Source organism: Daucus carota, chromosome 1, assembly GCF_001625215.2.
Source record: "Daucus carota subsp. sativus chromosome 1, DH1 v3.0, whole genome shotgun sequence".
Taxonomy (NCBI): domain Eukaryota; kingdom Viridiplantae; phylum Streptophyta; class Magnoliopsida; order Apiales; family Apiaceae; genus Daucus; species Daucus carota.
This window is the reverse complement of record NC_030381.2, coordinates 33,522,729-33,542,386: the sequence shown is the minus strand read 5'-3', so window position 1 is coordinate 33,542,386 and position 19,658 is coordinate 33,522,729. Positions and strand designations below refer to the sequence as shown.

At 35.9% G+C, this 19,658-nt stretch overlaps 4 protein-coding genes across 5 annotated transcripts; 2 read left to right on the top strand and 2 right to left on the bottom strand.

Moving 5' to 3' along the window:
- Positions 1–1,199: 1,199 nt before the first annotated feature.
- LOC108212456 (LRR receptor-like serine/threonine-protein kinase RGI1) lies at positions 1,200–5,355 on the bottom strand. Its single transcript, XM_017384186.2, has 2 exons — positions 2,000–5,355; positions 1,200–1,871 (listed from the first exon to the last, which is right to left on the bottom strand). The coding sequence occupies exons 1-2, from the start codon at positions 4,938–4,940 to the stop codon at positions 1,357–1,359; spliced, it is 3,456 nt and encodes a 1,151-aa protein (XP_017239675.1). The 5' UTR covers positions 4,941–5,355; the 3' UTR covers positions 1,200–1,356.
- Positions 5,356–11,125: 5,770 nt separating this feature from the next.
- On the top strand, positions 11,126–12,443 carry LOC108194274 (probable aquaporin TIP2-2). The gene is made up of 3 exons (XM_017361230.2): positions 11,126–11,362; positions 11,530–11,780; positions 11,948–12,443. The coding sequence occupies exons 1-3, from the start codon at positions 11,236–11,238 to the stop codon at positions 12,317–12,319; spliced, it is 750 nt and encodes a 249-aa protein (XP_017216719.1). The 5' UTR covers positions 11,126–11,235; the 3' UTR covers positions 12,320–12,443.
- A 66-nt stretch (positions 12,444–12,509) lies between these two features.
- LOC108204989 (3-isopropylmalate dehydratase small subunit 1) lies at positions 12,510–14,711 on the bottom strand. Of its 2 annotated transcripts, none has more exons than XM_017374726.2 (2): positions 13,872–14,711; positions 12,510–12,853 (listed from the first exon to the last, which is right to left on the bottom strand). In XM_017374726.2, the coding sequence occupies exon 1, from the start codon at positions 14,636–14,638 to the stop codon at positions 13,880–13,882; it is 759 nt and encodes a 252-aa protein (XP_017230215.1). In that variant the 5' UTR covers positions 14,639–14,711; the 3' UTR covers positions 12,510–12,853; positions 13,872–13,879. The 2 variants fall into 2 exon arrangements, with proteins under 2 accessions (XP_017230215.1, XP_017230224.1); XM_017374735.2 differs by having other exon boundaries at positions 12,510–12,746; positions 13,872–14,701.
- Positions 14,712–16,164: 1,453 nt separating this feature from the next.
- LOC108211609 (inosine triphosphate pyrophosphatase) lies at positions 16,165–19,390 on the top strand. Its single transcript, XM_017383252.2, has 8 exons — positions 16,165–16,402; positions 16,476–16,540; positions 16,635–16,698; positions 16,986–16,995; positions 18,448–18,479; positions 18,583–18,695; positions 18,821–18,897; positions 18,991–19,390. The coding sequence occupies exons 1-8, from the start codon at positions 16,264–16,266 to the stop codon at positions 19,097–19,099; spliced, it is 609 nt and encodes a 202-aa protein (XP_017238741.1). The 5' UTR covers positions 16,165–16,263; the 3' UTR covers positions 19,100–19,390.
- Positions 19,391–19,658: the final 268 nt, after the last annotated feature.

The following is a 19,658-nucleotide window of genomic DNA, read 5'->3' as shown; positions in this document are numbered from 1 at the left end:
CAAGTGTGTAGTAACTATTAACTAAGCAATGGAATGAGAGACTAAAATTTTTACGCCCTCTGTTTTGAAATATAAGTTATCTGACTTTTTGGCACACACTTCTAAATCTTTTGATCGCATAGTTAAAATTATTATTTTTGGATTTTTTTTAAAATAAAAATATATCATTAGTATTATAATTTAGAAATAGAATATTTTAAAAATAATAAATTTAACTATACGGTCAAATGACTTAGAAGTATGTGCCAAAAAGTCAAGCGATCTATATTTCAAAACGGAGGGAGTAAATAACTACTCAAAATATTTTTTAAATTTCATTATTTTCACTCTTAGTCATTCCAGTCAAATACAATATAACATGTTTAAATTGAATTTGAAGAGATTGGGATTCAGAAGCTGCATCTTTGAGACAGATGCAAAGACAGTAGTGGAAGCGATTAAGGGGATCAAGCGGTGTTCTTATTTTCATACGATCGTATTAGATTGTGTTGAACTTTTAAAGAACTTTGATAATATGTAAGTTGATTTTATTCATAGGTCTGCGAACGGTGTTGCTCATACATTAGCCAACGCATCACGTTCTATGTTAGGCTCTCAAGACTCAGAAGCGGATAGGTGTCGCTCCAGAGTTTATATCTGATGTACTGATTATTGATTTTATTTAATGAGAAGCAAGTACTTTCACGTCAAAAAAAAATGAATTTAGTGGTATTCAGATTATGTTTTTCCTGTTATTTAAAAACAAAACCACTTTCTATCTAAACAAACAGGTCCAAAAACTTTTCAGGAATTATTTGTAACATGATAGTGTTCAGTCCATTCCATTAGTCCGACCAAGGGAACTGATTGTTCTGCTTAAATTCTCCGATTCCCCCAAATAATGGAGGGCCTTCTTTTTCTTTTTAATATACACATCAGATGGTGCTTGCATGTTTTTCTCGAACTTCAATAAAACACACACACAGTCTGTTGTCCATTAAGCTGTGTTTCTGTGACATCAATTTCAATTGTTTATTTCTTTCTATATATTAATATATCGTTCCTCAAATTATGCAAAGATGATCTCAGCTGGTAGTATTATTTTCTTGGCGGATCCACTATATGATTGTAAAAAGCTAGCTTTAGACAGGCCTCTGAAAAACTGGAGAGTGGAGACAAATTAAAGCTAAGCTTGACTTGTGCATGCAACACAAAACAAATATATCAATCAATTCATTTGTAACTATAACAATACTGTAACTTCTTGTTTTTACATTATACTGACACAGTACAGATATGAAAGCTGAGAAACATAACACAGTAGATAACAAACTTCATTAAAACTAGCTAGTTTGTGATTTATTATTATTATCATGATCATTTGAATCCCATCCTGCCATTGGATGAAGATGAGTAGAGCAATGAGGATGCTGAGAAGCTTGTGTTATTGCTTGTGTGATACAAGCTTCTCATTGCTTTCGTCGACGAAGAAGCTGGAAGTCCTTGACAGTTTTTATTTTCTTTGGCATTTGTTGCTGGAGAACCTTTAAGCAGGGCGTCGACCTTGGCATAATCCTCTCGTTCGTGTTTGATTTCCTTGAGCATGGCTGCTACATCTTTCATGTTAGGCCTTTCGTCCGGGGTGGCATTTACACATAGTAAGGCAATGCCTAAAACTTGCATCATTTCCTCGATGTCTGATTCAGAGCGCGATAGCAGGCCTGGAGCTAGAACTTCAGCCCCTCCTCTTTTTTGCCTTACCCAGTCCACTACATGGAGTCCATCTGGGATCGTCGGATCGATTGGCTGCTTTCCTGTCAAGACTTCTAGTACAACTACACCATAGCTATACACATCGCTTTTCTCCGTGATCTTCAGCATATAACCATATTCTGACAAAGGCAACCAAGAAACTAATTAGTGCATGGAAATGCTAGGGAGAAAATTAAATGTGATCGAAAGCATGAAAAAAAAAAATCCAAAGACACTGGTGTGTTAATTTAATGATAAATGTATATACCAGGAGCAATATATCCATAGGAACCTGCAAGAGTGTTTGAGGATCGAGCAAAATCCCCATCATCGACAAGCTTGGCGAGTCCAAAATCTGCTATGTAAGGCTCATATTCAAGACCAATAAGGATATTATTAGCCTTGATGTCTCTATGAACAATAGGTGGGACACAATCATGATGTAAATACGCAAGGCCTTCTGCTGATCCTAATAGGATTCGGTATCTCAATTCCCAATCTAATGAATTTCCATTCCTCTCGTGTAGAAGACTACCTAAGCTTCCATTAGGCATATAATCATACATGAGCAATCTTGTATTTCTATTCCAACAACAGCCCAAGAACCTAACAATGTTCTTATGTCGTATAGTACCAAGAGTTTTAACCTCCGCAGAGAACGAATCACGGACTACACATTTTTCTTCGTTGCAGCCATTGTTACCACCAACTGTTGAGGGCCATAGTTTCTTGACTGCTATAGTCTCGCCACTGTTTACTGCTGCACGATAAACAACTCCAGAACAACCTTTTCCTATCACGTTGGAATCTACTAAGCATCTCAAAATTTGCTCTACTGAAAAATTTAGCTTTTGGAATGGAGTGAATTGCCAAGGCCATGAGTCTCCCATCTCCGAATCATCATCTCCACTAATACTTCTGCGTGCTCGAATTATAGCAAAGGCACCCATGACCACCATTGCTATTGTCAAGGTGACTAGCAATGCAATTGCTACTTTAATTGTCTTTGAAGTCCTCACATGGTTTTTGTTCTCTCCCATTCCTTTTCCATCAACATTGCTTGAGAAACACGAATCCCGGCCAGATAAACATAATTCTTGGTTTCCAGCTAGGTCTGTTGATGATAACTGCCTAAAGAGCTTATTGTCAGGAAGAAAACCAGTGAAGTTGTTGAAGGATATGTTGAGAGACACAAGATTCTCAAGCCCTGAAAGTGGGCTTAGATTTCCCTCAAGCTTGTTGTGTGACAAGTCAAGTATGGACAGTTTGTTAAGTGCATAGAACTGAGATGGAATTGGTCCACTTAGTCTGTTGCAACTAAGATTTAGTGCAATCTCAAGTGCCTCGATTTTTCCCAACTCCATCGGAATATTTCCCACTAACTCATTACTGCTAAGATCAAGCAGCTGCAGACTTGAACATAGTCCAATAGACGAAGGTATTGATCCTGATAACAAATTTTTGCTAAGAACAAGCTTGTTTAAGGATACCAGCCGGCCAAAACTTGCTGGGATCGGACCCACAAATTGATTACCTGAAACGTCCAGAACCTGGAGACCAGACAGAGATGACAAGGAATTAGGCAAGTGACCTCCTAGTGCATTGTTGCTAAGGTCCACCATTTGCAACTCTGTGCAGCTTTCAATATCATCAGGAACAGACCCCGTGATATGATTCCCCGAAAAATCAAGGAAATTCAAGCTCTTAAGGCCACCAATCTCTCTAGGAATTTCGCCTGTTATCCTATTATCCCCAAGCCTCAGCCTCACCAAACTAGTAGCATTCCCAATTTCTTTCGGTATAGAACCCGAAATATCATTAGAAATCAACAGCAACTTCGTCAAATTTTGCAACTGAAACAACCCTGAAGGCAGAGTCCCTGTCAATGAATTATGCGATAAATCCAGTGCCTGGAGGCCACTACAAAACCCCAAACTCATGGGAATACTCCCTTCAAGCTGATTCTCCCACGCGAAAAACACTTCAAGATTCCTCAACTTCCCAATCTCAGGAGGAATCAACCCCGAAATCTGATTCGTATCAAGCTGTAACTGAACAAGACTCGAAGCGTTGGCAAGACTCGAAGGAATCGAACCCGAAATATTATTATTACTAAGCATCAGCTCTTCTAACTCACTCAATCCCCCAAATGACAATGGTATAACCCCAGATAAAGAATTCAAAGAAAAATCAATCATGTTCAATTTCTTACAATTCCCAATCTCTTCAGGGACTAAACCAATTAAATTATTTTGCCATAACAATATTTTTTCGAGTTTTCGAAGATTACCAAGCTCAACAGGAATCGAACCCGAAAGACTATTCTCATATAAATACAAGTTCACAAGCTCAGTACAGTTACCTAACTCCGCCGGAATTTCCCCGGAGAGCATCGTAGTATATATCGACAATGTCTGCAACTTCTTCAAGTTCCCATATGATCTCGGAATCGACCCGAAAATCCTCGTGTCAGCGAGGCCTAAAACAGTCAAATTCCCACAGTTTCCGAGCTCCTCCGGTAACTCTCCGGTGACATCTTTGTTTCCTCCGGCACGGAGAGCCTCCAGGCCCACAAGTCTCCCTAGCTCCAACGGTATGTTCCCGGAGAGACGGTTATCGAACACCAAAAGATTCCTCAAGCTTGTACAGTTGCTCAACTGAAATGGGATTTTTCCGGTGAGCTGGTTTGAGTTTAAAACCAAATCTTCGAGATTTTGAAGTTTTCCGATGGTGGCCGGAATGGACCCCACCAAAGCATTCGAGCTGAGGTCGAGAAAAGTGAGTGCACTACAGTCGCCGAGCTCCGGCGGGATAGCGCCGGAGACATTGGCGTCAGAAATCACAAGTTTGGTAAGAAACTCAAAAGAAGAAATATTTGATGGTAATGAAGTGAACTTAAGTGGAACAGATTGTATCACAATCTCCGAGACATGATTTGAGGATGTGCATGTAATGTAATCCCATCTGCATGGGTTTTGATCTAGAATGTTCCACGTGGAGAAAAAAGGCGGCGGAGTTGGGGAGGGACCAGAGTGTATCCATGAGTAAAGAGCGGCGGCTTCTGGGTTGTTTCCGGCGACGGAGACGGCGGAGGAGAGGAGGAGGAAGAGGGTGGTGAGTGAGAAAGACAGTGGTGGAAAATGGGTTGTGGTTGTTTTGGGGATTAATGGGAAAATGTGGGGAGGATTCGAGGTAGCCATGGAAGACATTTGCCTCAATTTCCAAAACTTTCTTGTTCTTGGGTTTGCATAACCCAATATTTGGGGTTTGGTGTTTATGTTTTGTTTTGTTTAGTTTAAGTTTATGTGTTTCTCTGGTCTTTTCTTGGTTTGAAGTTGAAGTTTGAGTTTAAGTGATTAGGGTTTTAAAATAGTACAAGAAGTCTTGATTAAAGAAGGGGTATAGCAAGAAAGGAATACCTAGAGATTGAGAAACTTGAGCAGCACCCCCCACTAGCCCACCTCCATTTTCACCTTGGATTCATGCCTCGTTGTGTGTGCACTCCATAGAATAGTGGTACTACATGAATAAGTATGATTTTAAAGATGGATTAAATTAAGTGGGAATGGTTGGATGGGTAAATTTGGTCACGCGCAGAGAAGAGAAGAAAAAGAGATTGTGTAGCTAGGTGTTAGTAGCATGCAGTTGGTTCATATGATGGGTTTAGCTTCTGGTTTAATTAAGTTGAAGGGTTTAAGGCTTGTTGTTCACTCTAACGTTAACACACATGTTGCAGTATCTAGCCTTGTTATTTACTCCAGACTCCAGTAACGGAAGAGTGTGAGTCTGTGAGACTTTTGCTCGTGCTCAAATTATTGTGAATACATGTGTTATGTGTACTTTCAGATGAGTGTGGTATCTGCAATTTTGTGAAAAAACGTAATGAGTGATCGTACACTAAGAGGATTAATTTAATCGGCTAGATAATCAGAAATTAAATCGAGTTCTGTAATAATAATTAATTGATACTAGAGCATTTTCAGCCATTTAGAAATCTTAACTAAAATTCTTGTTTAATTGGTGGAATTGGTGTGAATGCAGTGGGGACCATTAACATTTATTACTAATCCACCAATCAAAAGCTAGTATTGTCATGGGAGTTAGTGACTAGTGTGTGCCCATGGGCACACCATAGAAAATTCGTTATAAACTAATTACATGTTGGTTATATTTGTCGAACATCTAAATATTTCAAAATATTATGATTTATTTATAACAACCTATAATTTTAATAATATATTATTTTCAGTATATAGTTAATACTATCAAAGTACATTATATTACAAGTTTACCAAATGTCGTGCATATTCAATTTAAACTATTAATTATAGGCAATCTCATCCAAAATACTCTTATTCATTTTAAGAGAAATGCGTATATAGTGATCAATCCGAAGGAGTTAACAATAAAAGAAACAGTCTAATGAAGTGTGATCAGTTATATATTCAAGACATGCTTAGAAAATTTAACGGCTACTGGAGTTTAAATTTTATTACTATTAACAATTTTTCGGCAAAAAATCTAAAATGACTCATTTTCTGAATATAAAACTATAGATAATGTTCAATTAACACGGTGATTTACACTATTTTCACCCTATTTCAATGAGGTCTGAATGCGCGTTAGGAATTTACAAACACAACATATTGGTTCGAGAAATTCTTGTTTGAAAATATATAGGCTTGTGACAAAAGAAAAAAGTAATGAGAAGAGCATCCATTGGAATGCGGGTTAGACCCAGATGGCCATTAGATCCAATGATACTCTGTGTTTTTATAATACTGCAATACTCCATTAAACAAATAGTAGTACTAGTCTTTACATATTTTAATACCTAACGCTATTTATAATCATATTTACCCTGCAAATTCAAGACTTTTATAAAGAAAGAATCCTGTAGTCATATTTAATGTTTAAATGGAGAAAAGCCTGACGCAGTGGCACAAATATAGAGTAAGAGCTACCATCTACATTATGGGAGTCACCATGAGCTTAGCATACCACATGATATTTCAACTTTTTAATTTGGATTGATTTTTTCATTCTCTCTGTTTTTTCTCATGATCACATGTTAAGCACTGAGATTTATGAATTTGGATGATTTTGTGACTTATATACATTTACAACAATCACATTCACCCCAATCAAAACCATTCTTATTCATAAATTTCAGTGCTTAGCATGTGTTCAGAAAACCCAATGATATTTTCGAATCAATTCTTAAAAATTAATATGATATATTATTTTAAAATTTTAAGATATTAAATATGGTGATAATTTCAACCCTATTTTTAATATTTACTGTTTATTTATTTTATCATTATGTGGATGAAAGATTGGAGAGATTGCAAGAGAAGGAAATAGAAAAGGAAGGAAACGATTTGTATGGAAGAGAGTTTAATTGACTCCCGCGCCAAAAATGTTAAAGAATGATAAAAAGATCCAAACAAGATGAAAACAATTGAGATAAGAGACAAGACATGAAGCACTACGAGTTTGGGATTTTAGGGGATTTTAGGGGGAGTGAGTGGAGTTGTAGCTCTTTTGACAGCCGTTTCCTCATTTTGAGGCTATTTCACGTGACTATGGAATCCACTTATTTATATTTATATCATTTATCAATATATGGAGAAGCATGAATACTGATTTTATAAATTTGGAAAATTCAGTAAAATTTGTAGGAGAGGTGGCATAGCTAGCTAGCCACATAGACAATTGAACTACAAGGACCAGTTTCATAAAAATACTATAAAGTTTAACGGCGCTGCAAGCCCCTTCTCCAATTTCTGCAATCTTAAAATAACTATAGTGAAGGCAATTAAAGAAAAAAAAATGGTTACACCAACTCCTATAACCTTGTCTTCTCCAAGCCAAATCATATATTTTGTACACATTTTTAATATTTTTAATATTCAGTTACTTATTAAGAAATCTCAGAATTATCTTACATTTGTGATAAATTATGATAAATGAAATTAGATCGAGATGATTTTGATCGGAAATTATAAGAGCAACCCAACCCTGAAAAACCTTTAATTAAGGAATGAGTTGTTATAACAAAAATAAAATATATAATTAATGTCTTAAAAATATCACACCATAACCCTTCATATCTTTTGTAAGAAAAAATTTTAGGAATTTTTTTTTATAGAAACTAGTATTTTCCTTTTACTAAATATGAATATATCTATGTTTGTCGAACCTTTAGTAGGAAAGAAAGATTACACATAATTTAATATAATATTATTATTTTTTAAATTATAGACAATCATTACAGTCAATATCATCAAAACACAATGTCTAATATATTCAACAAATTTTATATAATATTATCTAATTTAGACAACAATTATAGTCACCCCGTAATCATTAGAGATGTTTTAGGAAGCTTAAATTTATATATATTGACTTCCTTGTATAATTGTATGTGAAAAAAATTTGACACACATTTTATGATGATGATGTTTAACTCTAATTGAGTGACAAAACTTTCATTTGATATTAATTGATTGCAGTTTATAATATTTAAATAAAAAATATAATTTACCATTCAGTCAACCGATAAAAAGTATTTAAATAAAAATGGAGTATATTGCTGCTGATGTCCAGCTAAATGGACCTATCAGTCCTTGACCGAATGTCCGGAGCATCAAAATAACAGAGGAGAGGAGTATATCACTGTTGATGTCCAGCGAAGTAGATTTATCAGCCCTCCATTGATGCCCGGAAATTAATACCCAAGTCGGGCTAGAACTCTAGAAGGCCCAAACATGCATGCCAGTCCCAAAACACATACAACTTCCCTTCCTCACTCCTCATATTTCTTTCTACTATTGTGCGATAAATTTGCAAAAAATTAGAAGAGAGAGTTGAAGAAATTTTCCCATAGTTTCCAAATAGAATAAATTCGATGGAGCTTGCCAAGTTTATGAATCGCTTTTGTTCTGTATTGTGCCGGTAATTAATTAGAGCATCTCCAATCGTTGAAAGCCTTAGCTAAAATGTGAGTTGTCATGCTAAAAATAAAAAATTTAGCCAACCTCTCAAAAAATTCATACTCCAATCATATCTTGCCTGCTGTTTTCTATAATTTTAGCCAACCTTTTATGGATGACTAAATTTGTTGAATCTCTACAAATTTGTAAGAAATTTGTAGGAAAGATTGCACATCATTTATTACCATAATGAACTGATATATTCTATTTGAAAATTTTAAAATATTAATAACATATCATTTAAGCAAAATGTCTTACAGATTCAGCAAATTTTACATAATGTCTATCAGATCTAATTTAACTAATGATTATAGCCAACACCGTTGGAGATGCTCTTGTGTATATGCTTATGTTCGAGTTTATGAGATTAAGCAGGCCTGTTAATCATGTATTAGGATTTATGCAATGTACGTCTAATTTACCAGCTTGCGTTCGTTTGACTTGTTTGCATTTGTTGATAGCTGCTCACCATTATATATTATTCAGAAAATTGCACCCTCGTTTACAAAGGATGAATAACCATCAAACTCTTATGTTGCATAGTCTCCTCATAGTTGAATGGGGTTATCTCAACAATGACTTTTCTTAAACGGTATGATTTTTTTGAAGTGGATATTTATTTTGAAACGGAAGGACTATGTGCCCATCCTAACCAAACCCTATTTAATAATCTTGAGTCTATTTGTCAAATTATGCCGTGATATTAAATCATTCATTCATTCATTGTATATTCAGTCACAATAAATCATTCCTAATTCATTGTTAGTACTCACTTTGTTTTTGAAATATTGAGCGCTTCTATTTCCATCTAAGAGCATCTCCAACCATACAAACTCTTTAGTTAAAAAATAGTTGTCATTCTAAATATAAAAAATTTAACCAATCTGTTGAAAAAATCATACTCCAACCACGTGAACATATTGTCTATAATTTTAGCCAACCTCCCATGGATGACTATATTTGTCGAACCTCTACAGGTCTGTAAGAAATCTGTAGGATGATTGCACATCATTTATTACCATATTAAACTGATATATTCAATTTTAACAAACTAAAATATTAATAACATTCTATTTTTAAATTATAACCAAGTAACCAACCAATATAGCCAATACCGTTGAAGTACAATGTCTTACAAGTTCAGCAAATTTTACATTATGTCTTGCATGTTCAATTTAGCCAACGATTATAGCCGACGCCGTTTAAGGACTCCTGTGTCGATTGTATTATGTCAGTTACGGAAAATAAACCATTTCATTCAGCATCTACGATGGTATCTAAATTATTTTTCCAAAAATGTTTTCAAATAGGTGATTTGTTAATTTAGAATGATTGTATTAGTGAGGTTGATGAACTGCAGGGGTCCACGTTTATTTAATGGTTCGATATCCAATTAGTAGATGACACGTTTGAATTTTTTTTGAAATAGCTAGCATTTTCCTTTAAAATTATTAATCGTCTTTCATAAATAATGCCCACAAAGCCAAAATAAATAGTAATCAAGCAAACCTTCATTTGAATTCAAAGGAAAACGAAATGAAATCCTTTTAAGTAGTATTCAAATTCCAAATGTTTGCAACCATCGAGAGACTGAAGTTGATGTCAACCGAGCAGAAATCTCCAAAGACTGTAACGTTAACCACAACAGATTAAGCAAACCAGTGTCCAACTCTGCATCTTCACTTTCTGCACTACATTAGAATTACAAGAACATGCAGCCCACCTGTGGAGGTACCGATCATAATTGTCTAAATGCATAGCAATTTACACATCACATCTAAATAAAAAAGCTTATCCGCTCATAACCTACTCAATTATTCAAAAACTTGTAGGGGTGTCCTAATACAATCAGTGTGTAGGGTGGTTAGAATACTTTATTCTTAAACTGACATAAGAAACCACAATTCTACATATTGTTCATTTCATGATTATTACAAACCAAAACTTAGTTCTTATTCAATCGATTATCAAATTATGGTCGGCACCGGTGATTAGTCTTAAAAAAGTCCAAAATAGACCATATAATTTAGTGGGTAACATCAGTAAGATAAAATATTAGTATGCGGTCCAGAAAAATCGAATGTCAGAAAAATTGAACATCAATAGAATATATTCGGCGAGAATGAAAAAATGATGGATAAAAAAATCTTAATATGAGTCAATTTTTCGTTGGATGACACTTAACATCCTTACATATTGATCATAAATTTAGAATTAAGTCATTTAGCAATTTTTTCCTGCCGCTAATAATATACTTGACATTCGTATGTCAGAACCGTGAATCCGCTAATAATATACTTGACATTCGTATGTCGAAACCGTGAATAGAATGTATCATTGTGTGTGCATATGTTTCGGGTTGTTTATCAACTGAATCCCTAAACTTTCTAGTATATAAACAATATTGCTACTCTGTAGAATTCGCAAAAGAAGCCCTTAATCAATACTTGAAATTTTCCAAGGCTTTTATCTTCTTCAATTTGTTAGGCCTCTCTAGCTAGCTTTAAAAATGGTGAAGATATCAATTGGCAGCCTTGGTGACTCTCTAAGTCATGGATCACTCAAAAGTTACTTAGCTGAGTTTATTGCCACCCTTCTTTTTGTGTTTGCTGGGGTTGGATCAGCAATTGCTTTCAGTAAGTTCTGTCTTCATATTGGTGTCATATGATAAAATGTTGCATTTTTTTTCCTTACTTCGAAATTTAAATTCTTCGACAAAAAGGCAGTTGAAAAATACTTCTGACAACGGATTTTGACTCTAAATTTTGGGTCCTAATTTTTTATGTTGATCTATGATGTGCAGATAATCTCACAGCTGATGCAGGTTTGGATCCAGCTGGGCTGGTGGCAATAGCAGTAGCTCATGCATTTGCCTTGTTTGTGGGAGTGTCCATGGCGGCCAACATCTCAGGTGGCCATTTGAATCCAGCTGTCACCTTTGGATTGGCTGTGGGCGGCAACATAACTCTCATAACTGGATTTTTCTATTGGATTGCTCAGTTACTTGGTGCTACTGTTGCTTCTTTTCTCCTCATTTTTGTTACTGGTGGCAAGGTACCCTGCATAAACTCTTTCTTAGATTGCTTGCTTCAGTTCATATATTCGGAATTTACATGTTAGATGACCAACTCTCCGGAATTTTAGTTAAAGTCATTAAACGAATCTCATATTTTCGACAGGTCAATTGAATTTTAACAAGCGGGTTTTGTTCATATATGCAGGCAGTCCCAATTCATGGAGTTGGTGCAGGACTAGGTGCAGCCGAAGGTGTAGTGTTTGAGATCATCATCACCTTTGCTCTGGTCTATACTGTCTACGCCACTGCAGCAGACCCGAAGAAGGGCTCACTGGGAACCATCGCCCCCATTGCAATTGGCTTCATTGTGGGGGCAAACATCTTGGCTGCTGGTCCCTTCAGCGGTGGCTCCATGAACCCGGCTCGTTCATTTGGGCCAGCTGTTGCTGCCGGAGATTTTTCAGGTCACTGGATCTACTGGGTCGGTCCGCTCATCGGAGGAGGCTTAGCTGGCCTCGTATTTGGTGATGTTTTCATTGGATCGTATGCTGCAGTCCCAGCCTCCGACTATGTTTAAGATTATTGATCCTGGAACTTTGTTCGTATTGCCTGTGTTCTCTCAGTCCTTGTGATGTTCCTTTTGAGTGTAACTTGTACCTTTCAATTTGTGAATAATAAATGTTGATAATCAAATTATTTTCTTTTCGATTCTCCAGCAAAAGTTACAGTGACTAATTAATTAGCACAAACTATAATTCTACTCAAGATGCAGGCAAATTTGAACTTTTCATCAAAACTTTTCATTAATACAGTGACTTTCAGAGTTTGGAATACATATTTTAACAAATAATGGAGTTGCAGTGCATATTGCATTTCTACAACGTATTACAGTAAATAATTACGCACAAACTGAGGTTAGATAAATGCTCCAAAATCTTTATGAACTGTACTCGCTCTTCTTGGTCTCGAAAAACAATGGTCCTGTTTTGCTTGTAAGGTAAGACCTGCAGTTGAAAGAATGAATTTATTGCTCTTGCAAGGCACTGTTTCTCAAGATTCCGTGATTCTTGAACCAAGCTAAGCAATTATCTCTATGTGAAATTGTATCGACCTGCAAAATTAAGATAATATTTTATCTGCAGGGATCAAACATGTTTTTAAACAAGAAAAGTATAGAAGACCGGATCACAGCATTAACAGCTTATGTAAACCTCCTCAATTATTAAACAGCAACCCCTTGCATGTCACTATGGTCGTCTTTTTGCCATACAGAGCAGTATGCTGTATCAAAATTAGGGCATTTGTCTCCGGTACAAATGCAAATCATGGAATAAACAGATTATCGAATGCACAAGCCCTAAAGGTAAAACTAAACAGATTTTAAAAAGCAGGGGAAAACAATTATATCAATAAATCAGAATCTGGAACTGCAGATCCTCTGATCCAACTTCCATTGAGGATTTCTCACAGCGAGTTGTAGTTTGACATTCATTAAAAAGTACTGCCTCACTGGCCACTGCCATGTCTTGTGTTAATATTAATGCCAAAAATTTAATTATAAGCTATGATCCATGACAACTATGTGCTTGGGATTGATATAACATATCTTATGTATTTACCTAATAGTCTGATGCACATTGCACCTCAGTGATCACTTTGATATTCAGCCCAATTGATTATTTAGCAAAGGAAAATGCTAGATGCACAAAATCGGGTACAAAAACATTCACATAATGAGTATGTGTCAACTTTTAATTAAAATGAGCCCCCTGTATATGCATTAATAGTACCAATTAAAACTTCCCACCTCAGTTGCCACCTCATTTTGCGCAAAATTCTGTACCCAATTTTGTGCATGTAGCACTACTGTTTAGCAAATTATGTTATAGAAGGCAAATACGAAACAAGAATCTTCTGCACATACTTTAAACCTAGTGTAACTTGTTCAGATGCTTAAGGCCAATTAATTCATTCTCTTACAAACATGGCCAATCATAATTTCGTTGCAACTTTCCACACAATCATACATCTATATCCGATTTCAACTTCCGTCCTATAACTAAAATGTGCCTACTGCCTAGTGATTGGTATGTGTGTGTGTATGATAACCAAGAATTGTTGGCGGATACCTGAATTTCTAAACAGCTCGCGAAGGAATCATCCCAGCTTTTCGCGCATAGGCAAAAATGCCACCGGCTTCAATAACCGGTCCAACGTCCCCAACCGGCTTCAACTTATACTCCTTTCCACTCGTATGATTAATCAACAAACTCTCACCTAGCTCAATTGTAATCACATCTCCTGTCTTACACTCTTCACATAACCTCTTCTCCGATTCCAACGGATAAACCTCTCCGGTAGACACCGAGTTCCTAAAAAATATCCTCGCGTACGACTCCGCCACCACCGCCTTCACTCCTGCCGCTCCTAACGCCACCGGCGCGTGCTCACGCGACGATCCGCACCCGAAATTATCGCCGCCGATGAGAATCGAGTATTGCGAGGTGAATTCGCCAGGGGACATGAACCGGGTCGGGTAGGCTGCCATAGGGAGTCCGATTAAGGCGAAAGATCCGAGCCTTTTGTACTCGTCGGGGTTTGAGGGGACTAGGGTTAGATATTCGGCGGGGATGATTTGGTCGGTGTCGATGTTGTCGCCGACGACGTAGCACACGCCGTGGAAAGCTGTTGCTGGTGCGGTGAAGTCATCGGCAGCGGCGCGTGTGCGCGTGGGGATAGGGGAGAGTGTGGGTTTGGAGATTAAAGATGAGCGGTTTATGCTTTGTGAGGAGGGGAACTTAATGAGATTCGGGGAAGTGAGAGAGTGGTGAGGTTTGTTTGGGGAAGATGAGATAGAGATGTTGTGGTGGAGAGACGAGAATGTTGCCGCCGCCATTGATGAATATAGAGTGAGCCAGTGAGGAGTGGACAGTAAACAAGAAGAGCAGCTTTGTATGTAAGATGCATGCAAGGCGCGTGGTGGTTTTGATTATTGGAATTTTATTCAGTTATTCCGATGGTTATCATAAAACGAATTGAAATAAATCTAATTTTAAAATGAAATAAAAATATTATTATTATTATTATTATTCAAAACAGAAATTTAATAAACATTGCTAAAATTACAAAAATTATTCTGAAAATTTTAGTTTGTTATAAGTCCGTGACAAGATAATTTATAGCAACATATTAAAACGTTTCAATATTAAAATTTCATGCACTTGCAGTTGCTATGTACAACCAAATACCTAAGAGGAAGCCCAATGCAATTCCCTATTTTCAACCCTTAAAATATTATTATATAAGAGCAAGCCCAATGCAATTCCCTATTTTCAACCCCTAAAATATTATATATTAATGGATACCTAAAATATTAGGGATCAAAAAGCTATTTTGCTCCAACGGTGTTCCCTATTTGATTCCCTATATTTTAAATCTATATATACAACTCAAGGAGAGAGAAAAATTGCATCAATAAATAATAGAAAAATAAGAGGAGATATGAGCCGGTGATGACATGGAGCATATAGGGAGTTGCTTTTTCATCCCTTAAATAAGGGGTTGAACTTTCTCTCACCTAAAATTAATAGGGGATAGGGAGTTGCGTTGCAGAAGCTCTTTTTGTTCTCAATCCTCAAATCTTGTCCATGTAGATCAAATATAGGTAAGGAATGGGTGCATTGGAGTTGCTCTAATAATGGTTACCTAAAATATAGGGGACCAAAAAGTTGTTTTGCTCCAATGGTATTCCCTATATTGATCCCCTATATTTCAAATTCACATATGCAATTGAAATAGAGAGAGAAATTGCAGCGGTAAATGACAGAAAAACAAGAGGATATATGAGCTGATGATGACATGGAGAATATAGGGGTTTGCTTTTTCATCCCTCAAATAAGGGGTTGAACTTTCTCTCACCTAAAATAAATGAGGGATAGGGAGTTGCGTTGGAGTTGTGTTTTTTGTTCTCAATCCTCAAATATTGTCCATGTAGACTAAATATAGGTAAGGAGTGGGTGCATTGTAGTTGCTCTAAATATAGATATATTTCCATAATCAATAAGAAAAGGTAAGGTACAATTCTTGAAAATACAAAATTTTCAGAGCAAGTCTAACGGTGAACTATATCTTGTGCTATATCTATATTGTAGCTCAAAATCAAAAAATGGTGTGCTAAACTTGGTGCTAAATTAGCATATTGCTATAGTTTGTGCTATATTTAGCACAAATTATAGCAATAACTATATCTCTAACCTATTCAAGTACATGAATGCACATATATAAATTTGACACAAGATATAATACCAACTATTGAAAATGTGATACTATTATTTTAGCACCAAAAACCATTTTTTGGTGATTTTTTTTAATCGAACTATTTTTTGATATTATTATACTAATAACTACACTTATTTTTAGCTCACCGTTAGACTTGCTTTACGAGACTGAAACACCCAAAATCCGGGTTACTAATTTTGACAGAGATAGTTTAGACGAGCCAAAAAGAAAGAGGCGGGAAAGATGTCGGCGGCGAGAATCTTGACAAGCGGACCCGTCCTTTCACGACCGGTGACTTTCGTGACCGGTAACGCCAAGAAGCTGGAAGAAGTGCGAGCTATCTTAGGCCAATCCATTCCTTTTCAGTCTCTCAAGCTCGATCGTAAAACCCTAATTCTTCACACTACTCAATCTCACATATATGTATATGACTTCTGTTTAATCTTCACCTGCAGTTCCGGAATTACAGGGAGAGCCCGAAGACATTTCTAAGGAAAAGGCTAGATTAGCTGCTAAGGAGGTGCTACTCCACTTGCTCTCTCTCTATTTGATTTTTTGCGCATATATAAATTTTATTATAAATGTAAAGATTTTGACTTTGTGAAATTGTCAAGGTGAATGGGCCTGTATTGGTGGAAGATACTTGTCTGTGTTTCAATTCTTTGAAAGGCCTTCCAGGTACTCTACCAGTTTTGTATCGTGCCGTATCATTTTTTGGTTGGTATCACATCGGAATCAGCAATCCGAGTCGATTTTCTATCCTAATTGAAAATGATGACAGTCAAATTTCTGTTCTAATTGAAATGAATGAAGTTGAATCGGAGATGATATAATGTAATATTGTTGTACAATTTTATATTGACACAGACACACATGTATATATTGCCTATTTCTGTGTTTCCTCTGCATACTTTAGTAATTGTTTATTGGGCGGTTCATGATATGTTACTGTTTGATTATTGCAGGACCCTACATGTAAGTTTCTGATATCTCTTTCCAGTCAAGGTGAAAGTTATTATCTATACGAGCAATGCAAGCTCTGTATAACCAATATAAGTTATACTCATAACTCAGGTTTTTGTTCGCAATTGTGGTACTGGTTGAGTTTTTTTTTCTTTCTAAATAATGATGTATCCATTGCATAAGTTGTTTGTGTTTTGCACTTGCTTTCACCCTCTTGATGGTAGTGCTGCATGCCATCACTTTACTTGGTACATTTACTATATCTCCTCTTATTCTTTGGATGAAAGCATTTGTATTATTGCGTATAATGTTTATTGCATATAATGTTAATGACTTCTTTACTAATGCCAGACTCTGTATACTTGCTTAGTATGCCAATATATTATTTTATGCATATTGTTTAAATGGAACACATTTGATCAATTTAACTGCTCTGTGTTTCTCACACTATAATTTCGATAAAATTTATATGTTCATTACTGAGACCAAGGCAGCCAAATATATTGTAATTATCTCTGCCCCAAGGTTTAGAGCGATGGAGATAAAGTTAAAGACCTGGTCTTGCATACTGCATTAATAATCACTATTTGGATTTGGTACTCTCTAATTCAAGATAATATCTTATATCCTCTCCTCGAAGTACCAATACAGTTTATCATGAAATTATGCAATGTGTCCGGTTTTATATTTCGCAAGCCTGTTGATATGTTATATGTCTGCTAGACACCTGGTAATAGTTTTTGGGTTTGCCATCATAAAAAATTTTATATCCTACAAATTGTTTTGAGCCTTTAGTTCAAAACATTTCTATACTGTTAATTCACACACACACATAAATTATAGTTCTGATGAGAAGGAAATATAAAGATAAGTCACATTCACATTTCCCATTATGCTATCCTAATTTACTTATTAAATTTTGCAAAAGGCCTTCCAGGTACTCTATCAGTTCTGTATCGTACTTAAGGAGTTGATTGTGGCTTCATCATTGTAATTCTTATTTACATCCTTCTCGTTTTTATTGTATTTTAGGTACTTTTTCTGTAAATAATCACCACCCTATCATTATAAATTGGAAGTACTATAATTGATGATACACATGGAGCATGCTTAGAGTTTACTTCCTGATATTGTTGAAGTCAAAAGGATATGAAGTTGCTATAATGTTAATTTTCACTTGCCAATATAGTTTCCTCCATACAATCACTATACTTGCTTTATCTTATTCTAAGGTTCAATTCTATTTATAAAATGTTAAGTACAGGGCAATTATCATTTTTGAATTCCCAAGCAAATAGAAGTATCATGATCTTGGTTATATTCATAATTGCTCTTGAAATATTGGATTTAGTATTCCCCATTTTATTATTCAGTGTGAAGCAAAAAGTAAGTATGCCTCTCTTCGGATATAGCCGTCTATCTGGATGTTTTAACACACTATTTTGGGTGAACTTTTTATTGCAGCAAGTGGTTTTTGCAGAAGATTGGTCATGAAGGTACTTATTTTTTACTCTTTAAAACCTTCCGTTTTTAACCTTTTGTTGTTTATATTCTTGTGTACAGCTGCCTTCTAACAATTGAAAAATGCTCTACTTCTAGGACTGAACAATATGTTATTGGCATATGAGGATAAATCAGCATATGCATTATGTGTTTTCTCACTTGCTCTTGGACCAAACGAGGAGCCACTTACTTTCCTGGGAAAGACACCGGTATGCATTTTTTTTTTTTTTGACAGGAGACACCGGTATGCATTTGGATACACATTTTTTAGTGTGTTCAAAGACTCTTTTTCATGTTTATACATGCGGGACTGACTAATGCCTTAACATTTTAGGGTAAGATAGTTCTTCCAAGGGGACCAAATGACTTTGGATGGGATCCAATCTTTCAACCAGAAGGCTATGATCAGACGTAAGCAGAAACTTTTCATCTCTATTTTGATCTCATGTAGTTTTGTCTACTGTGTGACATTAGACAACAGTATTGATTAATATGCTCTTGTAGTTATGCTGAGATGCCCAAGGAAGAAAAGCATAAGATTTCTCACCGCGGTAGGGCTCTTGCATTGGTGAAAGATCATTTTGCTGAAACTGGATACATTTTTAAGACTTAGACATCTTTATAATAAGCGAAGTACTTGTGCTTTATTAGTATGGTAAATCCTCTAAACATGATTAGTGGCTGGAAACTTCCATTATATTTATTGTACAATGTCAAGCAATGCAAAATGACTTGCAAAAGTCGAAGGAAAGAAACGCTGTGGAGATGGTGCGAGTCTATTATTCAAATGTTCATGAAAGGCCTAAACCAGTACAATACTGTATAATTAAGTGTTATACATTCTGAGTTTATTTCACATGTATTGCTATACAAAGTTTTTCGCAGTTTAAAATTTTGATTGCTACCCTGCGAGTTTTACCTTTTCAATCTGACTGCACACTGCTCAGGATTTTGAAAATCTATATTTTAAGGAGTGGTATCAAGATGCACATTCAAATATGTTTAGATAATTAAACCTTATCAATTTTTAACTTGCACTGGTGGAAATTCTGTGTATATGTGCTGAAGGAATAGAGCAACATGATGTATGCATATTCTTAGAGCGCGTGCTTAGTTTAGAGGAGGCCGTGATAGATTGTTGACTACTGCTGTGAATTGTGATCCCATTGGAA